The sequence below is a fragment of the Pelodiscus sinensis genome, chromosome 12 (genome assembly GCF_052426305.1).
Source record: "Pelodiscus sinensis isolate ZL-2025 chromosome 12, ASM5242630v1, whole genome shotgun sequence".
Taxonomy (NCBI): Eukaryota; Metazoa; Chordata; order Testudines; family Trionychidae; genus Pelodiscus; species Pelodiscus sinensis.
Genome location: NC_143063.1, coordinates 24,320,196 through 24,335,807, shown reverse-complemented (window position 1 = coordinate 24,335,807; position 15,612 = coordinate 24,320,196). Strand labels below are relative to the sequence as shown.

At 46.0% G+C, this 15,612-nt stretch overlaps 2 protein-coding genes across 3 annotated transcripts in view; one reads left to right on the top strand and one right to left on the bottom strand.

Annotated features, from left to right (window-relative positions):
* VPS35 (VPS35 retromer complex component) overlaps positions 1-710 on the bottom strand; it is a 45,173-nt gene extending 44,463 nt beyond the window's left edge. For both annotated transcript variants that reach the window (XM_006121196.5, XM_006121197.5), the window contains exon 1: positions 555-710. In XM_006121196.5, the coding sequence (XP_006121258.1) occupies positions 555-557 (3 nt within the window). In that variant the 5' untranslated portion in view covers positions 558-710. The remainder of the gene's footprint in view (positions 1-554) is intronic.
* Positions 711-810: 100 nt separating this feature from the next.
* On the top strand, positions 811-15,519 carry ORC6 (origin recognition complex subunit 6). The gene is made up of 7 exons (XM_006121195.5): positions 811-944; positions 4,419-4,548; positions 6,380-6,543; positions 10,981-11,070; positions 12,678-12,790; positions 13,841-13,915; positions 14,879-15,519. Exons 1-7 carry the CDS (start codon positions 871-873, stop codon positions 15,004-15,006), a joined length of 774 nt encoding a protein of 257 aa, XP_006121257.2. The 5' UTR covers positions 811-870; the 3' UTR covers positions 15,007-15,519.
* The last annotated feature ends 93 nt before the right edge of the window (positions 15,520-15,612 follow it).

Below are 15,612 nucleotides of genomic sequence, written 5' to 3'. Positions count from 1 at the left end.
ACACACACCCCACCACGCTTAGAGATTACTGCGCCTCATCCAAAGCATAAACAAGGTCTCAGCCTCCACACAAGCGAGCTCAGCGCCTCCAGCTACAGGCTGAGCAGAGCACGGTGAAGGGAACGAGCTGCCTAATGCAACAGTGACATTGCCGCAGGAGAGGGGCAGTTACACGCTAGCCCTTGCCGTGGTTTGCCCAGCAGCGGTGCCTGAGCACGGATAACGTTTTACGGCACTTGCCCGTGCCCAGGGCACGCGGACACCGACCGCCCCTGCACAGGAATCGCCCTACCCCCCACTCCCGCGGCGCAGACCCCTCCCGGACCATCCTACCCCGCAGAGAGGGGGCCTGTGGGCGAGACCGCCCCTCCCACCTGGGAGCCCGGGCCTGAACGATAAGGCGCCTGCCCCTCACCCCAGCGCAGCAAGGCCAACCGCCTCCCCCGGGCCGGGCCCGGCCGCACGCAGCGCTGCAGCCCCCGCCTGCAGCCCGCCTGAGCCTCGAGCCGCCACCTCCCAGCCCAGCTCCTGGCTCGCAGCCCAGCCCCGCTCACCATGATCGCCTGCAAGCCGCGGCCAGCACCAGCCCTAGCCCAGCCAGCGTCCCTCAGTCATGTGACTCCGCAGCCCCCTCTGCAAGCCCCGCCTCGCCACCACAGCGGTCCCTCGTCATTGGCCGCCTCCGAGGAAGTCAAAGGATCAAGGCTGATTGGTTCTCAGTGAACCACGATTGACGCGCGGGGCAGCCAATCCGCTTCAGGAACGCTCCCCGCCAAGGCGGGGGCTCACCCCCCGCGCTGGGCGCGCACGTCGCGCTTTCCAGACACGAGCGGAAAGGGCGGGGCCAGCTGTGGCGGGCGGCGCGCGGGCATGCAGCCCATGGAGCCCGGCGTGATCCAGCGGCTGGCCCCCAAGCTAGGCATCGCTGAGCCTGGAGTCCTCAGGTAGCGGGCGCTGGGCACGTGACCCCAGTGCCCGGCGCGGCCCCAGTGCCCGGCGCGGCCCCAGCGCCTCGTGCGCCCGCGCGCCCCCTGAGTGTCCTGGGCTGGAATGGGAGCCCGGGGCTGTAGCCCGTTCCCGTCGTCCCCAGCGAGGGGGCGGGTTAGCGCTGCGTCCGGGAGGTGGCGGGGTTGTGGGGAGGGGGGACAGGTCCCTGTGTGAGGGGAAGTCCCTTGGGAGCGACGGGAGCCAGCCTGTTAAATAGTACCGGGGATGTTAGCCTGGCGCGTTTACACTGTAATTACACTAATTCGGAGCGGCGCGATTCGATTGGTCTTTATCACGTCAGCAGGCCTGGGTTTGTTTTTAAATAAAAACGCTTAGACTGTGACAGTGGCACAAAATTATGCGTTTTAAGCTTGGTTTAGATTAAGTTTTCACAGTTGCAAGAAATTATGCTGGGATCACCTGGGTCAGACAGTCACTTAATGACAGGAGGAGTTGATTCAAAAAATGAAAGCTTCTGTAACCATTGGAAAACATTGGCAGCATCACATATCACAATAAATATCCAAAGTAAATCAAATGGAAGTTATCAAGCAGCATTTTTCATACAGCCATCTGGAAATGTTGATTGTTGGTGGAAATGTGTTCAGTCAATTTGCATGTGTACAAAAACCAAAACCTGTTTTCACTTGTTTTAAACTTTTTTAAAAAATCACTACAAAACTTTCTTTTAAAATTGATCTTTATTCATCGTAAGTGAAATCAATGTTTACCAATAAAATGCAGTCCTTCCCAAGCCCAGTTTTAAAACTTAACTTCATGGTCTACATCATGACAGCTCTTCCATTAATGCAAGGGACTGGACTTGATGACCTCTTGAGGTCCCTTCGAGTCCTATGATTCTATGATTAGTAGATCTAAATATGCTTTATAAAGGTTCAATACTTTCCCATCTGTAAAATGGAGATAAGACAGAGTAATGTCTGACTGAGTCTGTAGAGAGCCTGGTATTTATATCTCTGATGTGTCAAATGCCCTATTTATTTCAGTGAATGATAACTTAAAGATGACTAATAGCAGGGGTGGGGAAATACCCGCTCATAGGCCAATCCAGTCTCCAGGGTTAGCCCATAGCAAGCCCCCACAGTACATATTTACCTGCCGCAGCTTCCATTGGCCACAGATCTCTGCTTCCAGACAATGAAAGCTGTGATTGCCTGTACCCAAGGAGGCTCTGGTCAATATAGCAGCAGCAGCCCACCAGGGGATAACCCTGGTGAACCGCTGCTGTTTTATTGCCCACCCCTGAATAACAGTGTTGAAATTTAAAATATCTGACTGGTCAGAACATTTAAGAATGAGGAAGAAGTATGCTGCTATGACAATAAACATGTTGGCTACGTCTACACTGCAGGCTTTTTGTGCAAGAACAGCCATTCTTACGCAAGAACTTGCAGAGAATCTACACTGCACGCGTGTTCTTGCGCAAGTAAATTTATAGTAAAGCATCAGAAGAGAGGGCTTCTTGCGCTAGAGTTATTCCTCTCCCAGAGAGCTCTTGTGCAAAAAGGCAGTGTGGACAGGCAATAGGGGTTTCTTGCACAAAAAAACCCTATGGCTAAAATGGCCATCAGAGCTTTCTTGTTTAAGAGAGCGTCCACACTGCCATGGATGCTCTGGCACAAGCACATCTCTTGTGCAAAAGTACATGACAGTGTGGACGTGCTCTTGCGCAAGACCTTTTACACAAGAACTCTTGCACAAAATAGTTCTTGTGCAAGAAGCCTCCAGTGTAGACGTAGCCATTATGTCTAAACAGACCACAAAACCTCACTAACCCACTCATAGACCCCAACCTCTGGCTAAGTTACTGAAGTCCTCAAATCATGGCTTAAAGACTTCAAGTTACAAAGAGTCAACCATTTGCACTAGTTTAAACCTTCAAGTGACCAGTGTCCCATGCTGCAGAGAGAGCCTCCTCCCCTCCCCCAGAAAAAGAAAAAAGCAGGGTCTACCAATCTGACCTAGTAGAGAATTCCTTCCTGACCAATGTTCCCTTGGTTTTTTTTTCATCCATGTGCAAAATCATTTGATGTGCACCACGGCATATGTGAATGTGCACCACCAGTAGAAACAAAACCTATTTGTGGAGTTCTCCTAATCAGCTAGACAGTATTTTAATCTCTCCTGAGCAGCTGCACGATCACACAGCCTGGAGGAACACCGTTCCTGACCCCCAGAATATGATGATAAGTTAGACCTTGAGCATGTGGGTAAGACCCACCAGCTAGATACCTGGGAAAGAATGTTTGTTGCCAAGTTTTAAAGAAAGTCATACTGCTGAACTGATGGAAGTCATTGGCTAAGCACATGGAATCAGAATTTGTTGAAGTGCTAAATCAGCTTTTCACAGCTGTAATTTCTGTTTTCTTCATTTCCGTTTATTGAACTAGTTTAATTCAATAATGAGTGCATTTTAAAGCTAAGACACCAGTTGGGAATTAAGCAGGAAAGCTTTTTTGCTCTTCCAATCTCTGAATGAAAATGAACTGAGAACATCAGGTCTTGTAATTCTAAAGTCTTGAAGGACATAGTGACCAGCAATGTCAGTTAAAGTAACTATGGATAATTCTTCCTTTATTTACCGTAATAAGTTTTCAATGCAAAACAGTTTTGATAAAAGTTCTGGACACACAAATTTGTTAGTTTTACTTAATAAAAACATTGAAAATGCTGGTTTTGTGCAACTTTAGCTGTTCTGAATTTCTGTTCAAATATAATTTGACCCAATCACAAGTAAAAATGTATCACAATTTAATTTGAAATGAGACAGTTCATGCATAGAGTGGCCCTGAAATAACGAGGGGCATGAATTATAACAGATTTAGTTACTTCAGTTCCAGTTTGTGAGTAGACTAGTCTGTCTAGTCTGTTCATATCCCCCTCTCCTCCCTCAAAATAAAAGGTTCTTTAGATTATAGCCAGCTGGCAGAGTTAGAATAAAGATGAATTGTTGCTCTAACTTAATTATGAAGTGGCTCAAAGTTCTGCATGTGTGTAATGGTTATTATTGTTAAATCAAAGTGTGTGTGTGTGTGTGTGTTTTCCCCTGTTACATTTGATTATCATAAGATCTATGTTTAAACCCAGTCTCTTGACATTCCTCCATTGCATAATCCAGGTGAAGGGGTATATTTTGAACGCTACTCAAAATTACTTTTAATTTGTTTTAACTAATGTTTACCGTTATCCATAGGCTACAGGATGCTACAGCACATACAATTATGCAAACCAAGCTGCTAGTGCTTCCAGACACATGTCACTGACATCCCATTTATCTCAATCTTGATTTAAAGCAGACAGTCCTGGATGTGCGTGTTTTAATTCTTGCAGATGTAAATGCCACAAATCTGTAACCTCGGTGGTATTAACAAATGGTATTTTGTGTGTGCTCATGTGGGGATGTTTTACAGAAAAGCAGAAGAATATATGCGACTGTCGCAGGTGAAGTGTACAGGATTATTGGCTCAGATGACAGCAACAAGCAATGCGGTGATGTGCCTGGAACTAGCAGCTGGCTATATGCAACATCCAGTGGACAAAGTAGGATACGATACATGACACAGTTCTTTGTTTGTTCTTCCTAACCCTTGCTAATGCCAATAAAACTCCCATAGTGTTCGGTGTATATCAGTGGTTCCCAACCTGTGGTCCGGGTCCATGGAAAGTTTAAAACAGAAATTAAAATAAATGTACAGAGCTTTTCATAGCTAGCACATCCTTCAACTCACATTGCTTCCTACAGCTCGGGAAGCAGCGTTGGCTGAGGGACATAATAGCTGCCAGCAAGGAGCCTCTCAGCTCCCAGCCATGGGAGCACAGCTTAGAGGTTCCATCCCAGCACCTAGCAAGTCCCTCAGCCCGAGCTGCTTCCTAAGTGGGCTGAGGGACATGGCTCGAGAAGCATTGCGGGCTGAGGGACGTGGCTCGAGAAGCAGTGCAGACTGGGGACGTGCAGGTTGCAGGCACAGCTATATTGTTTGGGGGGGGGTCCATGCAATTTTAATAGATTGAAAAGGAGTCCTTATGCTCATAAAGGTTGGGAGCCACTGGTGTATATGATGAGGCAGCAAGGAAAGACTACTAAATTCCTGTTTTTCACCATATGGACCAGTCTACAATACAGATGCAACAGTATAGTCAATTAACCAATAAGCCAAAGTTTATCAGTTAATACTATAGACTACACGCATCCTCCTGCCAGTACATTTTTTAGTAGGCTGGCCAGCAGCCTGGTTCAGTCTGGGACCTACCCCTGCTGCGGGTCTGCATTTAAATTGTATTTGGACCCAGGCGGGCAGGCAGCTGGCTCAGTTCTGGCTTGCACTGTGTCCGGGAGCTCAGAACCTCTCCCCACCCCCAGACAGGGGCTGCTGCTACCCGGCACTGCTGCTTCTGTATCAGAGGCAGCAACACAGGGCAACAAATAGCTGGTCCATGAGGGGAGCTGGGTTTTAAACTGGCTCCACTCGCAAACCAGCTCCCGCCTGGCACCTAGAGTGGCAGGGGGCTTCTCGGGAGTGGGGCTGGAGTACACTGGCTGGTTGCCCCACTCCCATGGACTATAGAATAGTCGAGTAACTGATAAGAATTCACGAGGTTAATGGACTATTCGATTAACCGATATTTAACATGCCTAGTCTGCAACTGGGTCCTTCCAACAATCCAGTGTTGTTCCATTTTTCATCAGAGATTAACAATGGAAAATTAGACTAGAGTCTCCCTTACATTCTGGTGTGAATTGACTTCTGCTACCCCTGACTGAGGGTTCTATAAGGGTGGCAAACCATAAGTCTGTATGCTCATTTATTGTGCAAAGTGATGCAAGGAGGCTCTTAAAGCTACCAGAAGGGAGCGATGATTTTACATATATCCGTCTGCCTCCTGGAAGCCTGTGGAATGTCAAGCAAGACATTGTTCCCACCATCCCCAAAAACCAAAAGGACAGAAGATATAGCTGATTTTTCATATAATCTTTAGTAGATTCCTCCTCCGTACATGAGGGAAGTTTCCATTGCTAGATTCTGATGAGTAGTACTGACTTTTCATACAAATGCTCACTGATCCTGGTATCTTAGCTCTCTAAAAGGCAGTTAAAAGGGCCAAGTCATTTTCCAAACAGCCTCACCATTGTAACTTCTAAAGGTACCTCTCTGTTGAAATGTGGAGTTCCTTTGCCAATGTGTATTTTTTCCTTTTAGGCTCAAATTTGTAACAGATGTAACCAAAGAGCAAACAATAACAAAACTATTTAAAACAAAATAGAAGATGGCTTAACTAACCTATTCTACTTAGATAAAATACCAGAAGAGAAATTCTGCTTACACGTGTGGTTTTGTTTTGTTTTGTTTTGTTTTGTTTTGTTTTGGCAAAGAACTACTTAGTTAAACTCTCCGGTTTAAACAAGAGGACTTACCAGAGCTGTATGAAGTCTTTTGAATGTTTGCTAGGTTTGAACTCCAATCTGGGAATCCGAGATCTTGCGGTACAGTTCTGCTGTATGGAGGCAGTGAATACCGCTTCAACAATACTGCAAAGGTATGGCATGTAACCTTTTATTGACATCAATTCTATTAAGGGGGAAATGCATTCTTTGTGTTTACATAAGACGGCTCTTTAAGTGTTAAAAGCCTGATTTTCAGAGTTACTGAGCTCCCATTGATTCAGTGAGTGTTGAGTGGTAAACACTTCTGAAAATTAGACCATTTATTTAGAAACCTATGTGTGAAAAATTTAAACTACAGGCAGTCCCTGGGTTACGTACAAGATAGGGACTGTAGGTTTGTTCTTAAGTTGAATTTGTATGTAAGTCGGAACTGGTACATATTGTAGGGGAAACTCTAGCCAAACATTTCTCCAGAGCTCAGTTTTATTCTCCCACACCTCACTTCCCTCAGTGCTTTATTCTCAAGCTGAGGTGTCTGCTGAGAAAAGCCGCTCCACGTCTCCCTGGTCTGCTGGAGGGGGGGCGCTAGCTTCGCGTCTCCCTGGTCTGCTGGGGGGAAGCAGCTAGTGCGGGGTTGCCTCACCCCGTTTGTAAGTAGGGATCTGATGTAAGTCGGATCCATGTAACCCGGGGACTGCCTGTATCTGGGAACGAACTACAGGATTCCTGACTCCGACTTAAGTTTCCTACCCATGCTGACTCTTATTTGATCCTGTCTGTAGCCCTTCTTCAGTCAACTCTGCAATTCCATGAGATACATACTGTGCAAAAGAAATTACATGTCTAGAGAAATGTAACTATTCAAAAGTTATTGCTTTTTTTTTTTTTTTTTTTTTTTTTTTTTGAAGCTGTTGAGTAAAAAACTTTACAAGAGTCCTTTCACATAAAACCCTTTTCCCTGTGTAATATCCACATAAGCAATTATGGAGAAAAGGGGAGAATAATGGAGAAAAGGGGAAGCCAACACTAATGGATATCTATCAGAAAATAGAAATAGAAAATTGATCAAGGGACACAAGGAGAAATCTATTGCCAGCCGAATTAAGGAGGTTTTTTTTTAAATATATTAGGAACAAAAGGAATCCTAACTATGAGTTTGGTCCATTGGAAAATGGTAAAATCATCAACAATAATGCAGCAAAGGCAGAAGTGTTCAATAAATATTTGTTCTGTATTTGGGAAGTGGGAACAGATTATGTAGTCATACCTTCTACTTAGCATATGTGCTACATGCCAGTGTTTAACTTCTTGCTGAGCTACTAGTGGAATAAAAAGCTATATCATATATAGGGCCCTACCAAATTCACAGTTCATTTTCATAGGATTATAAAAATGGTACATTTTGCCTATTTAAATCCGAAATGTCATGGTGTTGTAATTGTAGGGGACCTGGCACAAAAAGGAGTCATATGAGGGTTGCATGTTTATTGTGGGGTGGGGGGGGGGAGGAAGAGTTGTGGTATTGCTATCCTTATGTCTGTGCAGCTGGCAGCAGCAGCATTGCCTTTAGAACTGGGAAGCTGGAGAGTGGCAGCTGCTGGTCAGGAATTGAGCTCTGAAGGTAGGGCCTTCGCCAGCAGCAGCACAGAAATAAGGATGGTAGGTCATAGAATGGTGTTACTACCTTTACCTCTATGCTACAGAGCTGGCCCTCAGTCAGCAGCAGCTGCCATTCTCTGGCCACCCAGCTCTGAAAGCAGCAGTACAGAAGTAAAGGTGACACGGGTATGCTGTTCCCACCTCAACTTCTGTGCTGATTCTAGCAGGGCGCTGTCTTCAGAGCTGGGCACCCTGCCAAAATTACAGCCACTGCTCTCTGAAGGCAGCGCACAAGTACAGGTAGCAATACCGTGACTCTCCTAAAATAACCTTCTGATCCCCATGTAAATCCCTTTTGGATCAGAATCTCCTGTGGGAGAAACACTGGTCTCCCCCATGAAATCTGTATAGTATAGGGTAAAAGCACGTAGAAGGCCAGATTTCACAGGAGAACACCAGATTCACGGTCTGTGACACATTTTGCATGGCTGTGAATTTGGTAGGGATTCATATGACATGACAAAAGCAGCATGGATCAGGTTTCATATTGCACTCCCCCATCAGAACCCGGCCTGAGCTAGAAAAATTATTGATCCAACCAGCATACCAAATGTGTGGCCACCAAAGGTAGCATATAACAAGAATTCAGCACCAAATTTGATCCCCTGACTGGACCATGTACCATTTTGTTTAAAAAATGTAGAATTAACATGTTACACTTCAAATGGATTAACAGCTAGCTAACTGATAGGTTTCAAAATGTAATTGTAAACAGGAAAACATTATCAAGTAGGTGGGTTTTCAGTAGGTCCCACAGGGATCTGTTTTTCACCTTTGCTTTATAACTTTTTTATTAATGGCCTGGAAGAAAACAAAATCATCCATGATAAAGTATGCGGATGACACCGATAAAAGGAATGTTAAATAAGGAAGCGAACAAGTCAGTAACACAGAGCAATCTGGATCACTTGGTAAACTGGGTGCAAGCACACGCATTTTAATAAGGCTAAATGTAAATGCAGAAGTCTAGGAATAAAGTAGGCAAGACTTACATGATGGGAACTGTGTCCTGGGAAGCGTGATGCTGAAAAAGATATAGGGGTCATGGTGGCTAGTCAGCTGAGTTCCCAGCATTACACTGTGGCCAAAAGGACTAATACAATCTTTGGATGCTTAAAGGAATAGAGAGAAAATTTTACTTCTTTATTTGGCACTGGTATAGCTGCTGCTGGAACACTGTGCCCAGTGTTCAGTGTGGTGCCCACAATTCAAAAAGGATGATCAAAACTTGGTGCTCAAAGAAGAGCCATGAGAATGATTAAAGGACTAGGAAGCCTGCCTTCTAGTGGCAGGCACATGGAGCTCAATCTATTTACGTTAACAAAAGAAGGTTAAAGGGTATCTTGACTAGGGATGTTAGCATATAATTGAACAGTCGTGTAATCGCATAAAATATTATCAGTTAGACTATTATCAGAAGACTATTCGTTAATCCTCTGGAGCAGAGGCAGCAGTGCAGAGTGGCAGGTGGAAGCTTGTCCACAAGGGGAGTCAGTTTAAAAACCAGCTCTCCTCGTGGACAGGTTGCATGCCGCCCTGTACTGCTGCCTCTAATACAGAGGCAGCCATCCCTGTCCGTGGGGTGTCCGAGCTCCCCGCGGACACAGGTTGCTTCACGACAGTATCCCCAACCCTCCCACCGGCCCTGCGTTGCTGCCTCTGATAGAGCAGTGGGGGAGGGCAAGTGGCATGGTGGAGCTGTTGCTGTAGGGAACCAGCTTTTAAGCCAGCTCCCCCCAGCACTGGCTTCTGCCTGCCTACCCCTTTCCCCCGCTGCTGCCTTTCTATGAGGCAGCGGGGGGGGGGGGGGAGGGCAGGCAGGCAGATACACAGGAGTTGATATGCACGGGGAGCTGGCTTGAAAGCCTGTTCCCCACGCATATTTGCATCTGCCTGCCCCCCTCACCCTCTCCATCATAGGCGGGGGCAGGGAGCAGGTGAATCCGGTGCTCATGGGGAGCCTGCTTGAAGCCAGCTCTTCAAGGGCACCGGCTCTCCTCCCCACCCCCATCCCCCATGCTACTTCTGACACAGTGCCTGTAGTCAATAGATTAACCAGTAAGCCTAGGTCTGGATGGTGGTTGGGTGCAGAAGAGAATTTGAGGTAAGAGACTGGGGTAAGATATGCATGAAAGGGGCTGGGGTCTGAGAGGAAGCTTGGGTGAAGGAGGGGGTTGTGACCTGAGACAGGGACTTGGGGTGCAGGGTCCAGGAGGGGGTATGGGTGCAGGAGAGGAGTCTGACCTGGAGGAGGAGTGTAGGAGGAGGTGCAAGGTCTGGGAGAAAGTTGAGGTGTGGAAGGGGTTGAGGTGCCTGAGGCAGGCTCTGGCTGGGAGGTGCTTACTTAAGCAGCTCCCAGTCAGCAGCCCAGTGAGTTCCTTAGGCAGGTTTCACTCAAAGTAGCTGGCTGTTCCATGTGGCTCTCTGCTCGGGGTGGGGGGGAGGGCGGGCAGGGAATAGTCCTTACCCCCAGCACAACCTTTTAGCTCCTGTTGGCTGGAACAGAGAGATTGTGCTGTTCCATGAAGCTTTGCCCCCTCCCACGCACGGTGAGCCACAGAGAGGAGTCAGCCACTTTGAATGGTGCGGAGCTGCTAAGTGAGTCAGGCTGGATTAAAAGGCTTTTCAGGACAGATCTTGCCCATCCTTGGACTAAATAATCATAGTGATCCCATCAGGCCTTGGAATCTATGAATCCTGGGCTACATAGAACAGTCTTCACTTTGTCGCTGGCATTTTTCATGGCTGCATCATATTTAAAGATTAAGGCTATTGAAACTTATCTATAGATATTTCCTTGTATAAACAATACACCTTTCTTTCTGACAACTATAGATTTAAAATAAATGATCTGTTAGGCTGTTTCAGTAATCAAGTTCGCAGACTTTGTTTTGAAGCAAACTAGCTGTGACACTGCTGCTTTCTTTTAGGTATGAATCCAGTCTCTCAGAAGTGCAACAGATGGATCTTGATTTATCAAAACCCTTGTTCACAACAGCTGCATTGTTCGCAGCCTGCAGGTATGCTCTTCATGCGGTTACATGCTGGGTGACATTATATGCTTGGATTTCCCCCCACTCAGGCTTGCTAGAGATGTTAAAGAAAGTTTTCACAAGTGTGAAATTGCTGTTACAATATAAACAGCTGCTCCATTCTCCAGTATTCTTTAATATCCCAAAGCACCTCTAGGTGGTCAAATGTATCTTGTAGCAGTACTCTCAAAACCCCAGAAAATCTTGACAGCCTGCTGAGGAAGCTAATGTCTTCCTTGTAATGAAGTATTGAACTTAGATTGTGTTTTTCCTTGGAGAAAGAAAATGTTAAACACCTAAACTGGTAGCCCAAGGACATATCACAGCACCCTACCTCCCATCTAGACCCCCACCATCACCCTTCCTGCACCTCCATCCATATCCCTCTCCCTGGCATCCCCATCCTGCACACAGAACCTCTTATGTTTGGCCTCACCGCAGAGCCTGGGGTGAGGGGCGGGGCTAAAAAAATCTAACCCCAGAACCCCAAAAGAGTTAATCTGCATGTGGGAAGCCCTGAACCTTGGTCCTCCCTAAACCCTATTCCACCCCTACCTCTTCCTTTGGGGCTGGAGTACAAGGGGAGTGATGTGTCTCAGCAGGGGGTCACATCAGTGAGGGCTGGGGCTTTTGTTTTTTTGGGGGTGGTTGCTTCTCACATTTGTGTCCCCCCCTTCCCCCAACTGATTTTTCCTGAATAAGTGGCCCCCGACCAAAAAAAGGTTCCCCACTCCTGCCATAAATAAAGACAATGTTGAAACCTTTTGTTTTGGACATAAATTAGTATTTTACTTTATCATTTTAGTTTAACAAATTTCATTTTACATATAGTTAAAGCATTTAATCTGTTTAATTATTTTGATTTTTTTATTAATATTTACTTTCTTAACGATTATATATGCCCCTTATGCTATAGCTTCAGTAGCCTAATATGAACAATTAGTATTTAAGGTACCGGTATTTAGAAATAAGTGAAGGCATTTTGTCATTATGGGTGATTGGCTGATGGTCCACGTAAAGATTTGCATTGAGCAGGGTAAGCAATTGGCTAAAAAGCTTGAGAGCCACTGCTGCACATGAATCTTCTTCCAATCTGTGTGTTGTACAATTTAGAAATCTTATGAACCAGTGTGGGGTTGGGGGGTAATGTGCAATTTGTCAGATGAGCTTTCAAAATGAGCATCTGTCTGTGGAATGAGTCACATTTGGCTTATTGCAGGAGTAGGATTGTTTATCCAGTGTCCTGGGCAAATTACAACTTTCATCCCATTTAAATTTCCCCTCGTAATTTCAGGAGCGTGTGACATTTTTCACTTTTTGTTTCAAATTGTTAAATACATTTAAGATTAATTGATCATCACGGCTTCTCTGTAAGGCAGATGGGCATGGCTTATTTCAGGGGAAACTGAGGCAGGGAGGAAGTATCTTGAGCAAGATTACACTGTCGCCGAGTTGTTCTATAATTCTGGAATTCCAGGCTCCTGCTTTCTGCTTATTCCCCCCAAGCAGCGCTACATATAAATGTGTTGATCAACCAGCATTCTGTATGTTTGAATGTTCCTTCCTTCAGAAAATAAACTAACCTCCTGTTTTAGGTGCTTGAAACTAAAAGTGGATAAGAAGAAAATGGTGGATACCTCTGGAGTGAAGAAGGCAATATTCGATCGGCTCTGTGGCCAGCTGGAGGTGATTGGCCAGCAGATCAGCAGTAAGTGTTCAGCATGTGCTCTGGAAGGCAGGTGAAATAGCCACATTGTTGGGTCTCATTGGGCAACATCCTTCTCTCTTTGCTCCCTTTCTGACAGTGGTCTCCTCTGCTCATTTAATTTCAGCTATTCTCTTTGTGCTGGCTGCTCTGCCCACTCTTGTCTTCTTCAGTCCAGTCCTCAGGGATGTCATGTCAGTCTGACATCTTTTTTTCCCTGACACAAGAGCCATCGCTGACTCCTCCCTTGTGCTTGCCCCACACATGGGAGCAATCCAAACTAATGGCTCTTCCTCTGTAATGTCTCAAGCACTGGCCTTTTCTTTACTGCCTCACAGCTAAACCCTCTTCTCCTGCCTTGAATAGTGCAGCTGCTACCTCTGACTCACTTCCATTCAATTTTATGCAGTATGCAACCGCCAAGGTCACCTTTCTTGTGTGTCACAGAGCCCTTGTTAGAAGCCCTCTGTCTCATCCTTCTCCAGTCATCAAGGTGGTGTCCTCACCTTTCTTGCATAATGCTGCCCCATCCCAGCTTGTGCGCTTTTTCCTCATACTCCACCATTGACGCCTTCAAAGCCCACACTCTGCCATTGCGTCTCCTACCATAGTGCTCATCATGCAGAGAATGCCCAACCTGAACACATCCATAAAGCCTCTGCCCTCTCCTCCTTGAAACCCCTTCAAACCACATCTGTTGCTGCTTCTACAAGAAATTAGCCCAGTGCTGAAACAGCTAGGAACGGCTCAGATTATTCTTTTAAAGCCGCCCTCTGTTGCTGCCTTCAGCTGGGAAGCTTGCCAGGGAAGATATTGTTCTTGTTTGTGTGGCTTGCACCCAGCCCATTGCAGATGCTGCTGTAATACAAATACTTTGATTGAAGTGATGGAGAAATGGGAAACAAGGGAGAGTCCTGCCAGAGTTATCAGTAAGGGTAGAGGGAAGTGGAGGTGGAGACGACATAAAGGTATTCATGTCACCTATCAGGTGCTCTACTACCCCAACATCCATCCAAAATTAAATACATAAAGCAGCTTTCTCTTCTTTAAAAGGAGACTGTGCTTCATTGGCTCCTCAGCCAGCCCAAAGTCAGACGACCTTGTTGGGGTACATGCAAAAGGAAGAAGGTAAGTTGTATCTTAACTATGAAATTAAGTTGTTTTCTTCTGCAGTTGCCTAATAACGGTTTAGCTAGATAACTTTGTTATATATAGTCCAGTATGGCTTGAGGCTCTTTTCTCAATAACCCACTCCTTCCACATATGGCCAGATGTTGGAAATTCTAAGAGGGCCTATTGCAGTGGTCCCCAAATTGTGGCATGAAGGAATATTAAGTATGGCATGTGTTTGTGCCCAGGCCAGCCCTCTAGGATGGGGCGCGGGGAAGGAGGGCCACCCAGTCCACTCTACCCAATCCAGCCACAGCCCCATTTTGCCCACTTCTCTGACCCTGGCCACAACTCTACTCCACCCTGTCCCCAGGCCAGCTCCACCCCTGCCGCAGCTCCATTCCATCTCCTGCCCCACTCCCAGACCAGCTCTGCTCCAGCCTGCCCCTCCCTCTGCTCTGCCCTCCACTCCATATACAGCTCCACTCTGCCCTGTGCTCTGCCCCGCAGCCTAACTCTGCCCCCCTTCCCTCTCTGCCCCAAGCCAAGCACTGCCTCTGTCCCACATTTCTTCCCCATCTCCAGCTCTGCCGTAAGCCCAAGCTTCTCTGCTTAGGAAGTTTTAACTGTGCAGCAATGGAGGTGTGGGCATGGATGGAGAAATTCTGTTTCTGGTAAGGAAGGGGGCATGACTGGAGAAGCTTTGGGCATCACTGCCCTTTTGGAAGCACCAGTGCAGTTTTGTGGAGCAAGTCTATTGGAACTAGGGTGGCCTTTGCCACTCAAACAAGGATAAATAAATACAGGTAGGTGTTAAACAAAACTATAGCTTGATTTTAAAAAAATTGATAGCCTGTGCATGAAATACACTCGCATGTGTACATTCCAGGGGTCTGAGACTTGACATTAGATGGTCTCCTTAAGCAAAATACTGAACATGAGGGAGTGTGTCCTGAAAGCTTTTTTTTCCTGCCCCTATAGACCATGAACATGAAATTGCAACCCCTTGCAAGCGAAAGAAAAGTGAAACTGAAGCAAAACAAGATTATGAAGAATGGAAAAAGAGAATCCTGGAAAATGCTGCTAACGCAAAAGTGGCTAGTGTCTGACTTCAGTCCCTGGAGTGCCACCGAGCAATGTCCGTGCCTCTAGTTGGTAATGTTAAATTCTTCTTCACACTGGTTCAACTCAGCATGAGAATTGATGGATGGTAACCAGCACTCTTCTTTGACTGGCAAGGATTTAAGTTGTTAAGCCTGTCATTTTACTATGAGGGACCTGCATTATGGTGACACACTTGAAGAACATAGTTGGCTGAAGTTTAAAAGTTGGTCCTGTGATACCTTCCTCTCGACCAGTGCAGACCTCAACTCTAAAACATGGAGTAGATGCGCTACTTTTAAGCAACAAACAGGCCAAGTAATGGTGCAGTATTAAATGATCTCTGAGAAGGCTGCACAGCCTTGAATTCTGAACTGAAGCTTAAGTCATGGTTACTAAAGTCTAGGGGCTGGGTCTACCCAGGAGGAAACAACTTGTCATCGGCAAAACAAAACTGAGAAAGTCAGACTGTTAAACTTTTTTATAGCCGTATATCTGATTAAATAAAGTTTTTACTGTTATATGGAACATAAATTTTTTTTAACAAACAAAGATTCTTTTTCTACATCTTGATCTTTGGTTTAAGAATTTTTACATGGTTCTAGGATTGCTTC

Coding starts and splice junctions, on each gene's coding strand:
- ORC6 (XM_006121195.5), top strand. CDS start 871: ATGCAGCCCATGGAGCCCGGCGTGATCCAGCGGCTGGCCCCCAAGCTA. Junction 6,544..10,980: donor GCTTCAACAATACTGCAAAG/GTATGGCATGTA, acceptor GCTTTCTTTTAG/GTATGAATCCAGTCTCTCAG. Junction 11,071..12,677: donor GCATTGTTCGCAGCCTGCAG/GTATGCTCTTCA, acceptor CTCCTGTTTTAG/GTGCTTGAAACTAAAAGTGG.